At 41.9% G+C, this 16,720-nt stretch overlaps 1 protein-coding gene across 3 annotated transcripts in view; it reads left to right on the forward strand.

Moving 5' to 3' along the window:
* Positions 1-2,149: 2,149 nt before the first annotated feature.
* Positions 2,150-16,720, forward strand: part of slc24a4b (solute carrier family 24 member 4b) — a 148,115-nt gene continuing 133,544 nt past the window's right edge. For all 3 annotated transcript variants that reach the window (XM_020929276.2, XM_055149704.1, XM_055149705.1), the window contains exon 1: positions 2,150-2,425. In XM_020929276.2, coding sequence (XP_020784935.2) covers positions 2,266-2,425 — 160 coding nt within the window. In that variant the 5' untranslated portion in view covers positions 2,150-2,265. The remainder of the gene's footprint in view (positions 2,426-16,720) is intronic.

Below are 16,720 nucleotides of genomic sequence, written 5' to 3' on the forward strand. Positions count from 1 at the left end.
TCTTACTTGAGAAATGTTTTTGTCTTATGTTGTGCTTTTCCCGACACTCTAAGTTGCTTTATAATTTGGTGCATTCTTCATTCATTCTACACTCGGTGGCATCTGATTTTCCCAGCGGTCTCCGAACCAAACACTGACCAGGCCCAGGTCTGTTTAACTTCAGAGATGTGATGAGATCAGACTTTGACAAGGAGCCATGGCCACAAGGAGACTAGAACCTTTCCCAAATAACCCTAACCCTTGGACCACATCTTTGTGTTTCTACTTGAGTAATATTATTTTGAACTTGAAGTAACATTCCTCTTACTTGAGTAGGCTCTCTGCATATTTCCAGTGTTGGGAAGTTACCGAATACATGTAAATACAGAAAATACTGTGTTATTCATGGCCGAAATGAGTGTCCTCTGCAGAGATGGGCACTCCCTTAGAGGAGCGGCAGGAGCTTGGAGTAGAGCCGCTGCTCCTCCACGTTGAGAGGAGCAGATGAGGTGGCTCAGGCATCTGTTCTGATGCCTCCTGGGCGCCTCCCGAGATGTTCCGAGCATGTCCCACTGGGAAAGACACAGGACACACTAGATCAGGGGTGTCAACCTCAAATTGACAGAGGCCAAAATTCAAAACTGGGATAAAATCGTGGGCCAAACTAAATATTTATTGAAGCATTTCAACAACACCTGCAGGTTTTCTCTTCTTTCGTGATATGTAATGTTGAACTTTTTCTTATTAAATAAATGTTTAATAATGTTTTTCCTTAAACATTGAATCCGGAACAAGTATAATATAAAATAATAACAACATTTTAAATAAATAATCTCTCTATAGTCTATCTGTAGCCAGTGGGCAGCTCTAATACATATTTGATATGATCTCGCGGGCCAACTATAATTAGATCGCAGGCCAAATTTGGCCCCTGGGCCTGAATTTGACATGTCTGCACTAGAGGGAGTATGTCTCTGGGCTGGCCTGGGAACGCCTCGGGGTCCCTCTGGAGGAGCTGGAGGAAGTGTCTAGGGTGAAGGAAGTCAGGGAGTCCCTGCTCAGACTGCTGCCCCTGGATAAGCAGAAGAAAATGGATTCATGGATGAATCCTCTTTGATTTGGTGGTATTCAGAATAGAGTTACAGCTGTACTTTATCATGTCTTTCTGGCCTTGTACTGCACTGGTATTAGTGTGTGCACGTGTGATTGTCCTTCTCTAATTAAACACAACTTAATGCATAACAAACAGCTCAACAGAAGCTCATGTAGTATTTTTCTCACTAAAATATAATGTAACTTGATGTAAAAGTATTCTAAGTGGTACTCTGATTGGCCACATTTTAACTCAGGTACTCAATATTCTGTAACTCAAAACATTTTCAAAGTACTGTTTCCATCTCTGTATATTGTTGATAAAGTTCCACAGCCCGGAGCTTGGTCGGCCTCACTCACTGAAAGCCGGGAGAGGGACCACGGGAGGCGGGGGCTCGTTGCTTGATGCCTGCGCTGCGCTTTGGCGAGGAGGGGGCACGACTCTCTCTCTCTCTCTGTCTCTCTCTCGGTCACATGCTCCCCGTGTACACACACTACCGCTCCTCCGGCCACACTGCCCCCCCAACCTCCTCCACTCACGGGCTCAGATTGGCCGCACTTACCCGGCGCAGGTGCGTGCAGTTTGCCTATTTTTTTTCTTCTTTTTTTATTTAACGACGCCGCAGCTGTAGCGCGATTTCTTTTCCTCCACTTCGCCGTCCAACCGTCCGCCCCCCTCCACACCGGGACCACACTGACGCATTTGACGCCGGGGAGCGACGATACGAGACCGGGACAGGGGACACACATGTAAAAAAAAAAAAAAAAAAAAAAAAGAGGAGGAAGCAAGGAAGGAAGGAAGGAAGGAGAGGGGCATCGCGTTTACCGTGTTTACCGTTTTTACGCATGGGACTCGCTGTGGAAGGCGACATGCACGGTCGTTACGGGATGTCGTGTGGCACTTCTACGATTAACCGAGGGGACTGATCTGCGGTGTGGACGGAGAATTTGACCGTGGTGTTATTGGGCAGACCGAGCCAACTCGCTTCTCATCGCGTTCGGAACGTAAAATGGGCAACAACGCACTCTGATAAAAAAAAAAAATAAAGGGAAAAAGACGCACGAAGGGATTTTTTCCTGATTTCGCTTCGTCTTTTTTTTTTTTTTTCTTCTTCTCAAGGACGAGAAAGGAGAAGAAACACCACAAGGGGTTGCGAAAGTGGCTGAGGTGCCGAGGGAGAACCAGCAGAGAGCATGGAAGTCCGGGACACGTCGAGCAATGCGTCCAAAATGACGATCATGGGAAAGATTTTCAAAGTTCGCAAGCGGAGGGAGAAGCTTTTCGCGCAGGTGTGCTTCGTCTGCAGCGTCCTCTTCGTGGCGTGGACTATGTCGGTGGTTCTGAGCAAGACAGGTGAGTGGACGTGCGTGAGAGGGGGGTGGTGGGGGTGAAGGGAACGAGCACGAGGTAGCACGGTAGGCGAGGAAGCATCGTTACGCGTAAAAAAGAAAAAAAAAATCTGCAGTAAACCCGTAGCGAGACCCCTGCGTGGAATTTTCTACGTTCAAGGGCATCCGCTGTTCGTAATGTCACTCGTGAAAAACGCGTGAATTTGCCGTGACTGGCGCTGTGCTGTTGGTGTTGGTGTTGGCACGCGCGTGTATTGTGTATTGACAGCTCACGTTTTTTCTTTTTTTTTTTTTTTTTTTTTTTTTTTTTCTTCCCTTGCTTCCAAGATAGATAGCGACGGAGAGAGCCATGCGCCGTGTCCGTCCGTGGATGCCGCAGTGTGCACGTTGTGGACGGGGCACGTTTTTAATTTCAGAGCCAAAGACGAGCAGAAGTGAGCACCGGGAAGCAGGGGGGGGGAAGACGGAGGCAATAGGGTAGATCGTGTTCCAATCCAAGCCAGGCGCACGCAGTGATAAATGACCCAACTGTCTAAATGAGATGAGGAAGGCGGCATGCGTAAAATATGAAGTATACGTAGAGATTTAGGACAGGAATGCGTGAGATGTTTACGTTTGCGCGAGGTTTTTTGACGTTTTGAGTTGAGAAATGCTGAGAATGGGCTTGGAAAACGTGAAAAAACGTTCTATATTGTTGTCAACTGTTGTAATGTGTGGCGTAAAATAGTAATAGTAGTCATAGTAAAGTCGTAGTTGCCCAAGTTTTTCCTGAATAGTACTTTTTTCAGTACGTATTATTCCAAGTTTGAATCAAAGTTTGTTTTGTATAGCGTATTTTGTCCCTCAAATTGTTGTATCTGTCGAAATGTTATAGTTTTGTTTGGAAAGTTTCACACTGCGGCATTAATGTGCCTTTCTATCTACATGGAAACCAAACTAGACTATGTTACAGGTCAGATCTGTGGAGAGGCGCCCCGCTCACACTCCGAATGTTTGTTTTTCTAGGTGTTTTTGAGCCGTAAAACCACCTGTAATTGAATAAATGTAAGGTAGAGCTGTTTAATGTCACACTGTGGAACATTCCAGGCTGAGCAATTGCGTATCCATAGAAACAAGCAGGTGATGGACCCACCAAAAAAGTTACATAGTGCACCTTTTTAATGATAATAGTTGCCCAAGTGCTTTATGTTTTAAATTTAAACAGTATTTACGGTACCAATTCCTGAACAGTACTTATTTTGGTGACATTTATTCCAAGTTTCAGTCAAAGTTTATTTTGTGTAGCACATTTTTACTGTTATTCTGTGTAGTAGTAGTCAAAGTAGGTAGGCTATATTTCTAATTCTTTTCCAAGTACCAGAACTATAGTCAAGCTGGCGCCACCTAGTGCCTCCGCTCAGTTTCATTTCTCTCCAGCGACTAGGCCAGGAATCAAAATACACTAGACGGTTCACGAAAACCCCGGAAGTGCGAGTCCAGGCACCAGCCAATCGGCGAAGAGTCATACATTCTGTGTTGGCAGCGATTCCCGAGCTCGAGGATTTAAAGCCGGAACAAAGAGAATGTTTGTTGAATTTTATCAAGGGGAAAGACGTTATTACCCTTCTTCCTACGGGATTTGGGAAAAGCTTAATATACCAGTTCACCCTACATTCCCAGTGCACACGACCAATTAGCAGCGATTGGTTAAATAAAAAAAGTACCCGCCTCCCGTCAAGCGAACGAATCCTAATGCTGCAAGGTCAGATGGTTTCTACGAAGTGAAACTGGCTGACGAATCAGGCTACCAGATTTAGGTGTGTAAAGAAAATATTGATACAGTGATATATTGTGATACTTCAGTGCGCAGTTCTCGAATCGATTCAAAATGGATCTGAATCGTTTTTTTTTTAAAGTAATATTTTTCACAAAAATTCATTAGTTAAATTCACTGTTTTCATGATTTAAAAAAAAATTATAACATATTTCATACAATTGTGTTCTGTTGAAGGTGTAGTCGACTGTTATATTGCGATTTATCAATAACTACTTCTAATATATCATCCATTGTTTTAATATCGTGATATATTGACTCGTGACATGCGACTCGTAATATGCATCGTATCATCAGACTCAAGACAATGCACACCCCTAACCAGACCTCGACTGGTATTTTCTTTTTCATTTTTTCGGTGTCAGGTATTCCAAATTCCAATCCAAGTATTTGTATTTTTGCATTTATTGACAAGATTACTAAGTGCTGCACATAATGTCGATATGAAAGTGCAGCGTGTATCCTGCTAATGGAACTACTGCACATCATGCCAGGTTTGTCAAGTCGTAGTGTGCAGTTTTGGATCATTTTTTTGCATATTTATGGAGAATTGTGCGATGTAGACTTATGAGTCAAGCATTGGATAAAATCTTACAGGAGGGTTTGAATAGGGCTTGGGAGAGATTGCTAGATGACTCAAACATGCATGGATGTCATTTAAAACCTCTTCAAGCATGTTTTTGGTAGAAAGATAAAAGGGAAAATGAAAGATTTACTCCTTTCTTTTGGACAAATGAAACACATTAAATAAATTAAAATATAATAAAACAGATAAATAAAAACAGTACCAAAAGAATAAAATGGATAAACAAAATACATAATTGTACTGTACTCTTTAACTCTTGACTTTAAACTACAAATGAACTGTCTGAAATTAATTGTATGTAAAGCGAGTGCGCTGGTTTTATGTACTTTTGTGATTGTCGTTGTACTTTTCTCTGTCCTGTAGATGATTTTATATCAACGTGCCGAGGAACTGAAGATGAAAAGTATATATTTACATTACAAATAAATAAGAATAAGTATAAATCCTAATTTAGAATGACAAAACAGAGCTACATTGATATTAGTAGGCTATATTTTTGGTGAAATGTGGTTGTTTTTATTTCGAATGAGCAATTACTTACACCCCCTACTATCTGGCACTTTCTCCAGTACTGCTTCCTGTGTGTGAATAGGGTGTATGCTCCCTCGTCACGGTTCATGCTCCTTGAACTTGGTATTGTTCTCTCTCCCAGGACCCACTTGGAATCCAAACTTGTCACTAAAAGCAGAAGTATTCGTTCTTAACCTTCTTATCTGGTACTGTACTGGAAGTTTTAAACGGTACCCAGCCTTATTAGTCAGCTTATTAGGCTTAAAGAGTGGGGTAAATTATAACATTCCCTCATAAAAACACTCCTGAAGAGGTGTCAGATGACGTCCATGCATGTTTTGAATAATTTAGCGATCTCTCCTGAGTCTTATTCAAACCTTTCTTGCGGTTAGCGGTAAGATTCTGACTCACAAGCCGACGTCCCCCATGCTCCCACACGACAATTCTCCATAAATATACAAAAACATGATGCAGTAGTTTCATCAGCGCGATGCACAGCACACTGATTGTGTTGTCATAGCGCTCTGAAGGGGGAGTGGCTTAGCCTGAGGAGCAAAAGGAAGGGATAAAAGTGTTAATACTTTATTTTCAGCGAATATAACATTTTCAATACAGTAAAGGATAGGACTGGGTATTTTTAAGAAGTAGCCGATACGATACATACATCGATAAATAGGCCACGATACGATACTTATCTGGACACATTGAGCTTTCAATTCGATACGATATTTCGTACCGATTCGATACGGTTCAATAAAAATGAACTTCTTGCGCAAAGTTTATATGAAACATGCCCAAAACTGTAGCTCTGTAACAAAATAATTTAGTAAAATGTACCAAAAAATACTCTTGGCGATATATCGATACAGCAACCCACGATATCGATATTGTATCATCACATTAAACGATACGATATGCTGATATTTCAATATTTTTGCACACAAGGAGATAGACGGGTGTTAGAATGAGCCATGGACCTTTTTATTTACGCTCTGATACTCAATTTGAGGGCCATGAAATACAGATTTTAGGACCGCATTTAGCCCCAGGTCCACAGTTTGGACACACCTGATCTAAACATTTAACTCGTCCAAATTGTAAACACAAATGAGTACAAAAAAACGCTCTGAATTTCGAGTCGTTTTGTTTGTAAATGTGGTCACCCTTGGTTGGCGTTAGGATTGTGTAGTTCTTCACATTTTTGTCATTACAGTTTGTAGCGTTCGACTTTCTCAGCCCATTGCGCACACTGTTCCAAAAACTGAACATTTGCATAATGGAATGACTTACCATTAGTGTTGCATAGGCCCAAAACATTATTAGTATGCAGGACAGGAGCGGGCAGGAGTAGGACAGGAGCAGGACAGGACCAGGATGGGACTGGCACAGGTTTATTGTTACGTATCATAAGAATAAACCAGGACTACTAGATTTTAAACACAATTTAATCCAGGACTAAGCAGGACTAATGTGTGTAAAATGTAGGGAAACAAAGATGGGACCTGGGCTAGAACTGGACCAGAACTAAACTAAACCAAGAACTAATCAGGCTAGGACAGGACTAGAACTAATCAAAACTAAACCAAGAACTAAACAGGCCTGAACTGGACTAGAAATGGAGCACAAGTAAACTAAACTAAACCAAGAACTACCCAGGCTGGAACTGGTCTAGAATTGGGCTGGACATGGACAGGGCTCGGATTTGGACTGGACTAGAACCAGAGCACAATATGAGGTGAGATTTGGAACCGGGGCTGGAACTAGGACTCAAGTTTGTAAAGCGTGCCATAACTGGAAATGAGAGCAAACCCAAAGCAGGGACTAATCAGGCTAGAACTGGGCTAGAACTGGGCTAGAACTGGGCTAGAACTGGGCTAGAACTGGGCTAGAACTGGGCTAGAACTGGGCTAGAACTGGAGCACAACTAAACTAAACCAAGAACTAATCAGGCCTAAACTGGACTGGAACTGGACTGGAACTGGAGCACAAATAAACTAAACTAAATCAATAACTAATCAGGCCTGAACTGGACTAGAACTGGACTAAACTGGACTAGAACTGGACTAGAACTGGACTAGAACTGGACTAGAACTGGACTAGAGCTGGAACACAACTAAGCGAAACTAAGAACTATTCAGGGCTGAACTATGCTAGAACTGGACTAGAATTGGACTAGAAATGGAGCACGACTAAACTAAACTAAACCAAGAACTAATCAGGCCTAAACTGGGCTAGAACTGGACCAGAACTGGAGCACAAATAAACTAAAGTAAATCAATAACTAATCAGGCCTGAACTGGACTAGAACTGGACTAGAGCTGGAGCACAACTAAACTAAGCCAAGAACTAATCAGGCCTGAACTAGGCTAGACCTGGGCTAGACCTGGACAGGGCTTGGATTTGGACTGGACCAGAACCAGAGCACAATGTGAACTGGGCCTTGGAGCCGGGACTGGAACTAGGACTGAAAATGAGAGCAAAACCAACTTGGAACCGGGAATCAATTTTGTATACCACGCCATGCCTGGGTCTAAATTAGAGCTGGGCTAGAGCTGGGCTAGAGCTGGGCTAGAGCTGGGCTAGAGCTGGACAAGAGCTGGACTAGAGCTGGACTAGAGCTGGACTAGAGCTGGACTAGAGCTGGACTAGAGCTGGACTAGAGCTGGACTAGAATCAGAGCACAATCTTAACCAGGAGTCAGAAATGGGAATCAAGTTTGTACACCACGCCATGGCTGGGAATCTAAACTAAACCAAGGAATAATTGGTTAACCATTCCCTGTCCACATAGTGTAATTTATTTATTTATTTATTTATTTGTATGATGAGCTGTGGACTTGATTACAGACGCTCTCCCACTCTCCCACTCTCCCACGCCCACAGACTCCAGAACCTCTAGGCTCCGTGGACTAAGACTTAGGGGAGCGTCCTAGCCTCCTACTCTCCTTGCCTCCTCGTTGTTGCGTAACCCGCCGAAGCAACCTTGACATTTTACTCGGGAAGAATGATATCTGACATGGAAAAGGTTTCGAGGGTCAACAAGACGCAGCCAAGCCAGAGGACCACGACGTTCAGATGGCAAACAACAACAACAGCGCACGCAGGAGTCGTCTCGTCATGTCCAGATTCTATAATTTCACGCTGCATTTCGATACCAAGGAAGACTCTCAGCACTCGATACCGACCCTGATTAAAAACACGCTTTATTTAGAAATAGAATGTGATTAAACCCTAGTACTTCTTTTTATATTGCCATGTGGCCTCATATCTGTATAATCCCTCACTCGTCCAGGCTTCATCAAAACAGACTTGCGATCACATTTGCACACACACATGTTGATGTCGGCTGCATAAACACAATCGAGCGCGTCTTTGTCTCGTTTTATGGCTCGCAAACATGACCTTTTCACCTCGACTTGAGCACTATAACCTCAATAAGCAATCTACAAGTGGTAAATGTGTTCAGTGTAGTAAATGAGGGATGCACAATTTGTCACATTTTAATAGAGATCGGACTTTGGTCGTTTCTAATGGTCAGAGATCAGACTGGGTGTTTCCAAGGACTGTGATGGTTTTGCATCTCCACAAACCTGACTTTTCTTTAGTCTGGAGGTGTTGTTGTTGTTTTGGATATAATCTTACTGTATTTATCGGACTATAAGGCGCACTGAAAATCCTTTTTAATGTTCTCAAAAATCGACAGTGAGCCTTATAATCCGGTGCACCTTTATGTACTGTATTTTCCGGACTATTAGACGCGCTCTTAAGCCTCCACCCACATAAAAAAAACGACTGCGCGCCCTACAATCCAGAGCGCCCTATACACAAATCCGCTCGGGTGTCCCAGCACGACTTCAGTAAACTACAAAGCCGCACCACCTGCAGAGCACGCAAACACACACGGAGCAGACAGCGACCGCACAGTGAAAAACACCCACAGACACACTCATGACTCCACGCCGACGAGGAACAGAACGGAGGAAAAAGCAAGTGCAATGTGCCACTTCTAGACACGACTGAACAACTGAGTCACTGCAAACACGCCGACAATCCAGCTGAACAAAGCCCAGAGTCACCGTGAACGCGACAAACAAACAAAACCACTGACCCATCCAACTGTTGTGTTTCATTTAAAGTCCGGTGCGGTTTATTTGTGAAAAAAGTCAGAAAATAGACCATTAAATGACAGTGCGCCTTATAATCCAGAGTGCCTAATAGCCCGGAAAATACGGTATTAATTCTGGTTGTGTTTACTGACCTCAAACCGATTTTATGTGGTACACGGTGCTCAAAAATCTGTCAAAATGTTTTAGTACGACTTTGGTAAACTATGAAGACGCACCGCTTGATGGATTGTCGGAGCATTACAGCTACTGTAGTGAGAAGCCTCATGAAGCAAATTAGTCGGACAGAAGCTAAACCCCATCAGCCCAGGAGCGAGCTGTTTTTTCAGCACTCATAGTTTATGCAAATTAGCCATACTTTTAAGTTTCATTTCTGTAAAACATAAACAAATGTGTGCAAAGCTGCACTGAACACATTATTTCTCAATGTATATTTGAGTCGTCCTTGTAGGAAATGAAAAAAACAAACACCCACATTCACATTCATAATTCACATTCACCAAGATGGAGGCAACGCCGGGCGAATTACACCACGATCTGCCAATGGATCGTGGACGCCTGGGCTGAAGGATCAGTCTCAAATGTTGTCAGGTTTTTTTTTTGATTAATGCATTTTATAATCCGGTGCACCTTATGTATGAAAACAGACGAGAGAATTCATCATTACTGATATTGCGCCTTATAGTCCGACAAATACGGTATGTCCATGGGGAATGTACTGAAGTATGGGGTTTAACTTTCTGTTTTCATGGGATGGAACTTGAATTTGAATAAAATTTCTTATTTACAAAACAAAGTAAAATTGAAAGTTGGATTGTGGAAAACATTATTTCATCATATTCATAATCATAATTTTCGGTCATATAGTCCTGGCCTATTTTCAATATTTGGGTCACTTCTTACAAAACATTGTGAAGATGATTTGCCCAAAGGAGTGTGTACAGTGTCGTGGACAACAGCCACAGGCACAGACTGAATTCCCCCTTTTATCTCCTGTATGGAACATGTAACAGAATCCTGGTCATGATGCTGCTGGAGCCTCATGCGCCTGGAGCTTCACACTGTCCTATTAACAGGAGACTTTTAATCACTGGCGTTCAAAACAAAAGAAGTCCGACGTCTTCCTTTCCCACACACGAATTTTAATCCTTTTCGTTCGTGTTTGTAAATGTCTCAACTTAAGGGTTCATCATCGCAATATCACTAACAAAGTTTGTATTTATTCCGTGAGATTCATTGATGGAGCTGAGTCGAGAGCAGAGCTGCAGCGTGAATGTATTTCCTGGTTTCAGTGGGAAAGAGGGAAAAGTGAAGATGCCACTGACGCGCAGGAGGAACGACGTGAAGGTGGCGGGTACGTGTTTAGACATGGCCCTGTTTCTGAACATGTGTTACCTTTATTTTACAATACAAACGTGTCCAACTTTATTTAGTTACCAAAGAAATCTCTCTACAAATGTCTATAACACAATTACAGTCTTCCTACCATGTGAATTTATACTAGTTTGATATAAATTCTACAATAGTTTTGGAGCTATATGTTTTTTTTTTAATATCTAGTTTTTAGTTTTAGTCAGGGATGCACCAGTTCAACTTATTCGCCTCTGATACCGATATTAGACTGAGAATGGCCCTTTTCCCCAAAAAACACAATTAACTCATTACAAAATTGAGCCAATTCTGTTGTGCAACTGTTATTGAATAAATGACACGTTCTAAGGCCTAAATCAGTCAGATAATAGTCTTATTACATTTAATTAATCAAGCTGTGGGCTAGAACTGGGCTAGAATTGGAGCACAACTAAACTAATATAACCAAGGACTAATCAGGCCTGAACTGGGCTAAGAATGAAGCAGGAAAGAAACAGGAACGAAGCAGGAACGAAGCAGGAACGACAAGAACGAAGCAAGAACGAAGCAAGAACGACGCAAGAACGACGCAAGAACGACGCGACGAAGAACGACGCAAGAAACGACGCAAGAACGACGCAAGAACGAAGCAAGAACGAAGCAAGAACGAAGCAAGAACGACGCTGGAACGAAGCTGAAACGAAGCTGGAACTGGAGCACAACTAAACTAAACCAAGAACTAATTAGGACTGAACTGGACTAGAACTGGGACAACCGGGATATTGTCTTAATTACCTTAATTATCGTTTTAGATATCATGGAACCGATACTTGTTACAGCAAAATTTCCTGGCTCAGTGCCGATATCTGACACCAGTATACGTATCAAGTTTGAGTATCTATTTGTTTCTAAGTATCAAGTCTTTTGACAACCTGACCTCATTAATATAATTTGTTAATGTTCTACAGAGATACACACATCATACGATACCTGGGGCAACTAAAACTTCTGCTGCAATGATTACGTTTAGTTTGGTTTATTTGAAATATGTGCAAACACACTGATTTAATAAATGAAGAGACTCTGTCCACAAGATTTAGCTAAAGATAGTTTCCATTAAGCAACTCACTGTGACTAGTCGATTATATTAAAAAAAAAAAAAATCATCATCAATCTATATTTCGATCATTATCTGAACAACAGAATCTCTAACTAGTCTACTGCTAAAATAATTCACCACCTGCTTGTCCTGTAATGTTCCACAGCAAGACTTTAAACTTTACCTACACTGCAGATTCATGATAGTGACTCTACTTCCTGTGTAATTAATCGCATTTAAAATATGTATCTGAAGTAGCGGTGTGCAAAAATATCAAAATATCGTATAGTTTAATGTGATGATACGGTATCGATATCGTGGGCTGCTGTATCGATATATCACCAAGAGTTTTTTTTGGTATATTTTACTAAATTATTTTGGCATTTTCACTGTTTTGATAATTAAAATGTTTGTGTTTCATATTCACTTTGCACAATAAGTGGTTTGACAAAGACGTTTAGTATCACAGACATGATTTAGATTTAGATTTTTTTATTGAACCGCTTTGAATTGTTTTGAAATATATTGTATTGAATCGAAAGCTCACTGTATCGAGATATGTATCGTATGGGCAACTTCGTAATGATCCCCAGCCCTAGTGAAGTATTGCACCGCATTTCACAAAAAATAATAGCACAGTTTTGACTTGTATCCAAACTACAAGTGCAGTTCTCTGACCTTTTGAACTGTTAAGAGTCTCAAAGCGAGTGGTTTTACTTTAGGCAGGAAACAGCTGACACGATCACGCTCACAACTTTACAGCCTGTGGTCTGCTGACATTAGCCTGATTCATCAACCAGTTTCAGTTCGTAGAAACCGTCTGACCTCACAGTGTTAGGATTCGTTCACTCGACGGTAGGCAGGTACTTTTTTTAATTTAACCAATGCCTGCTATTTACTTGTGATGTATGTAATGCGCCGCTAAAGGGATTACCGTATTTTTCGGGCTATAAGGCGCACTAAGTCATTAAATGGTCTATTTTCGAACTTTTTTCACAAATAAACCGCACCGGACTTCAAACGAAACACAACAGTTGGATGGGTCAGTGGGACTTTGTTTGTGGCGTTCACGGTGACTCTGGGCTTTGTTCAGTTGTGGCGTGTAGGGAGGGTGCTGTCTGGGACCTCTGGATTGTCGGCGTGTTCGCAGTGACTCAGTTGTTCAGTTGTGTCTAGAAGTGGCACATTGCGCTCGCTTTTTCGGTTCGTTCCTCCGTTCCGTTCCTCGTCGGCGTGGAATGATGAGTGTGTCTGTTGGTGTGTTTCGCTGTGCGGTCGCTGTTTGCTCCGTGTGTGTTTATGTGTTCTGCAGGTGGTGCGGCTTTGTAGTTTACTGAAGTCGTGCTGGGACACCCGAGTGGATTCGTGTATAGGGCGCTCTGGATTGTGGGGCGCGCGGTCGTTTTTTGATGGGGTTGGAGGCTTAAGAACGCGCCTAATAGCCCGAAAAAAACGGTAATTGATATATTAAGCTTTTCCCAAATCCCGTAGGAAGAAGGACAATAACGTCTTTGCCCTTGATAAAATTCACCAAACAGTCTGTTTGTTCCGGCTTTAAATCCTTGATCTCGGGAATCGTTGCCAACACAGAATATATGGCTCTTCGCTGATGGGCTGGTGCCCGAATTCGCACTTCCGATTCCGATTTGTGATCTTGTCGCTGGAGAGAAATGAAATTGAGCAGAGGCACTAGATGGCACCAGAAAGTCTCATGAGATTCTCCTTGTGTCTGTGGTGTTCACTTTTTCTCTCACGTTTAAAGGTTGTACAGAGGATTTTTTTAAGGGAAGAAATACAGCGACAGTCCTTTTTCATATGTTGGTCATGTGTGACACCACCTTCCTCCTCCACAGCTCCCTCAGCTTCTTTACTCTAGAAATCACGCTTGTTTACATCCAGTGTGTGTTCAGAATTACTGTTGAAGTTTCCTGTCTAGAAATAATTTAGCGACCGACGCGTCAGTTTTTAGATCCTTCGTCTGCTTCGTTCGCGCCATCGCTGGAAGGAATCTCCAAGAATCACCTCAGTTTGTCTTCGCTCCTTTTCCCCTTCTCTTCTTCTTTCAGCGACCTCAAAAACGGACTTTCTTTCGCGGCGAACCGGTCGTGGATTCTCGTCCGACATCGCGACAAACTTTGTGCGAATTGCGAGGAAGCGACAGTTTGAAAAAGCCTCTAAGAACTGCTGCGTAAACCACGTAATCCCCGCGCGCCGGAGAGTCAGTTACATTAGAAACGTAGAGAGTTTGATTGACGACCCGACAGCCAATAGAAAATGAGGCAGCCTCGTTTTCTATTGGCTGATGTTTATCTGGCCTCAACACGTCCACAGTTGAGATTTTCATTTCTTTTTTTTTTTTTTGGTCATCATAATTACAAGGCTGTTGCATCTCTGTCATGGTGTTTTAAACTTTCATTGACAATTTGAAACAAAAAAAAAAAATCCTCCATACAACCTTTAAGAATCGTTTAAGACTGAAAAATCCTGTAGTGCGTGGCAGCCTTAAATGACTTCTTTATGATCTGATTGTGTTAAAATAAAGCTCAAATTAAAGTCTGGTAAAACCTTAGACAGAGCATCACAACCCCAGGGAACATTGATGATATCAGCTGCAAAGAATCAATACTGTGGAACATTTCAGTCTATAGATGACTTGCGTAACATATATCGACGGTCACACCAAGATGACCGCTGAACCCGGATAAACCAAATATACATAATCTACACCGGACAATTTACAAATGAGCATCCATACGCGCCGGTCACCCCCAGTATTAACCCCAGTTTTAACCCTCGACACCACAGATCACGAGAGGGGGCCATCTGGGCGCGCTTATTGCCACCTGGCCGTCCCAAATGAGCCCTATATTCGCCCGTCCGGTTAGGTTCGGCGGCGTATCCATGACGCGCACATTTGTTAATTATTTTAAAAAACAAGAGGCTTAGCAGATTAGCGCGCGGTGATATGATGGAGCACAAATCTCTTATCTGCCGGGCCAGGAGCGGAGAGCGAGCGGGGTTGGACGGCAGCGGTCATCTGTCCTCTACTGTACTAGGAATAATCGAGTTTTATTTCTATGCGGTAAAATAGCTTTATGTTTCACGTCGTACACGGGCGTTTGAGTCATTTCGTGATCTCTCCGGGGTACTCTTCGAAACCTCCTTATGATTAGCTGTAAGATTTTGTCCAATACTTCATCCACAAGCCTTCGTCACGACAGTTCTCCGTAAATATAAGGGGTGTAACGATATCCAAGTCTCACGATACGATATATTCACGATTTTTATTACGATATTTTGTGGAGGCTGACAAAATTAATATATATATGCCTCTTAAAACGCCTTGACAAGACTTAATCCAAACAACTAAGACTTAAAAGTGCTTAGAACTGTTATTTCTTCTTGTAGTCTGTACTGAAATGGAGCAAAGGATCATGGTCTATGTAGTTCCCTCTCTTTTTTTTTAGCTATTGCTGCACTCTTAATTCAAGCAAAGAGATTTGTAATTCGATATATTGTGATGGTCCACGATATTATTGTGAGAACTTTGACGATATCATGGTTACTGTTACGTTCCTAATAAATATACAAAAGTATTACCCAAAACTGTACACAACAGCTGGACAAACCTGATGCGATGTGCAGTAGTTTCATTAGTGGGGACTAGAGTGTGCAAAAATATCAAAATATTATTAATAGTATCGATGTATTGCGTCGTTTTAATGTGATGATACAGTATCGATATCAGGGACTGCTGCATCGATACATATCGCCAAGAGTAGTTTTTTGGTATATTTTACTGAATTATTTTGTTACAAGACTAGAGTTTTGTAGCCGGATTCATCAGACGGTTTTACTTCGTGGAAACCGTCTGACCTCGCAAGCATTAGGATTTGTTCACTCGACGGTAGGTAGGTAAATATTTTTTTTTATTTAACCAATCGCTGTTATTTGGTCGCGATATATGTAATGTGCCGCCAACGGGGCTAAGTGGTATATTAAACTTTTCCCAAATCCCGTAGGAAGAAGGGTAATAATGTTTTTCCCCTTGATAAAATTCACCAAACATTCTCATTGTTCTGGCTTTAAATCCTCGATCTCAGGAACACAAAATATATGGCTCTTTGCTGATTGGCTGGTGCCCGGACTCACACTTCCAGGGATCTTGCGAATCGTCGATTGTATTTTGATTCCTGACCTAGTCGTTGGAGAGAAACGGAATCGAGCGGAGGCACTAGGTGGCGCCAGCCTGACCACCGTACTGTAACTTCTCCATGGAAATGTTAATGCTTCGTCTGGAATGTTTCACAGTCTGGCATTAAACCTTTTTTATCATCATGGAGACCGAACCAGGCCAAGTTACAGGTCAGATCTGTGGAGAGGCGACCCCACTCACAATCAGAATGCCTATTTTTTAAGTATATTAAGTATTTTTGAGCTACCTGTAATTGAATAAATGTGAAGTAGAGCTGTTTAATGTCATACTGTGGAACATTCCAGGCAGAGCAATGACATATCCATAGAAACAAGCAGGTGACGGACCCTCAATCAAAACGTCAGAACTTTTTTTTTATTATTTGCCAGTGCCGTAAACTTAAAATTCAAAATGAAATCAGATTTATTCAGTTTTTTACAAATGTGTGAGGAAAGTATTTGTGCATAAAGCTTGGGTGTCATTTTTTTGGGGGAAATTTTGAGTTTCCCGTGACTTTACATTTGTAGTTTAATCTAAATTGAAACCAAAATGAATCACCTGACTTTATAAAAAAAAACCTAATCTGATCACGAGAACATTTATTACTGTGCTGAAATCTTCCA

This window comes from Boleophthalmus pectinirostris, unplaced genomic scaffold, assembly GCF_026225935.1.
Source record: "Boleophthalmus pectinirostris isolate CB_2022bp ecotype Guang Dong unplaced genomic scaffold, ASM2622593v1 HiC_scaffold_13, whole genome shotgun sequence".
NCBI lineage: Eukaryota > Metazoa > Chordata > Actinopteri > Gobiiformes > Gobiidae > Boleophthalmus > Boleophthalmus pectinirostris.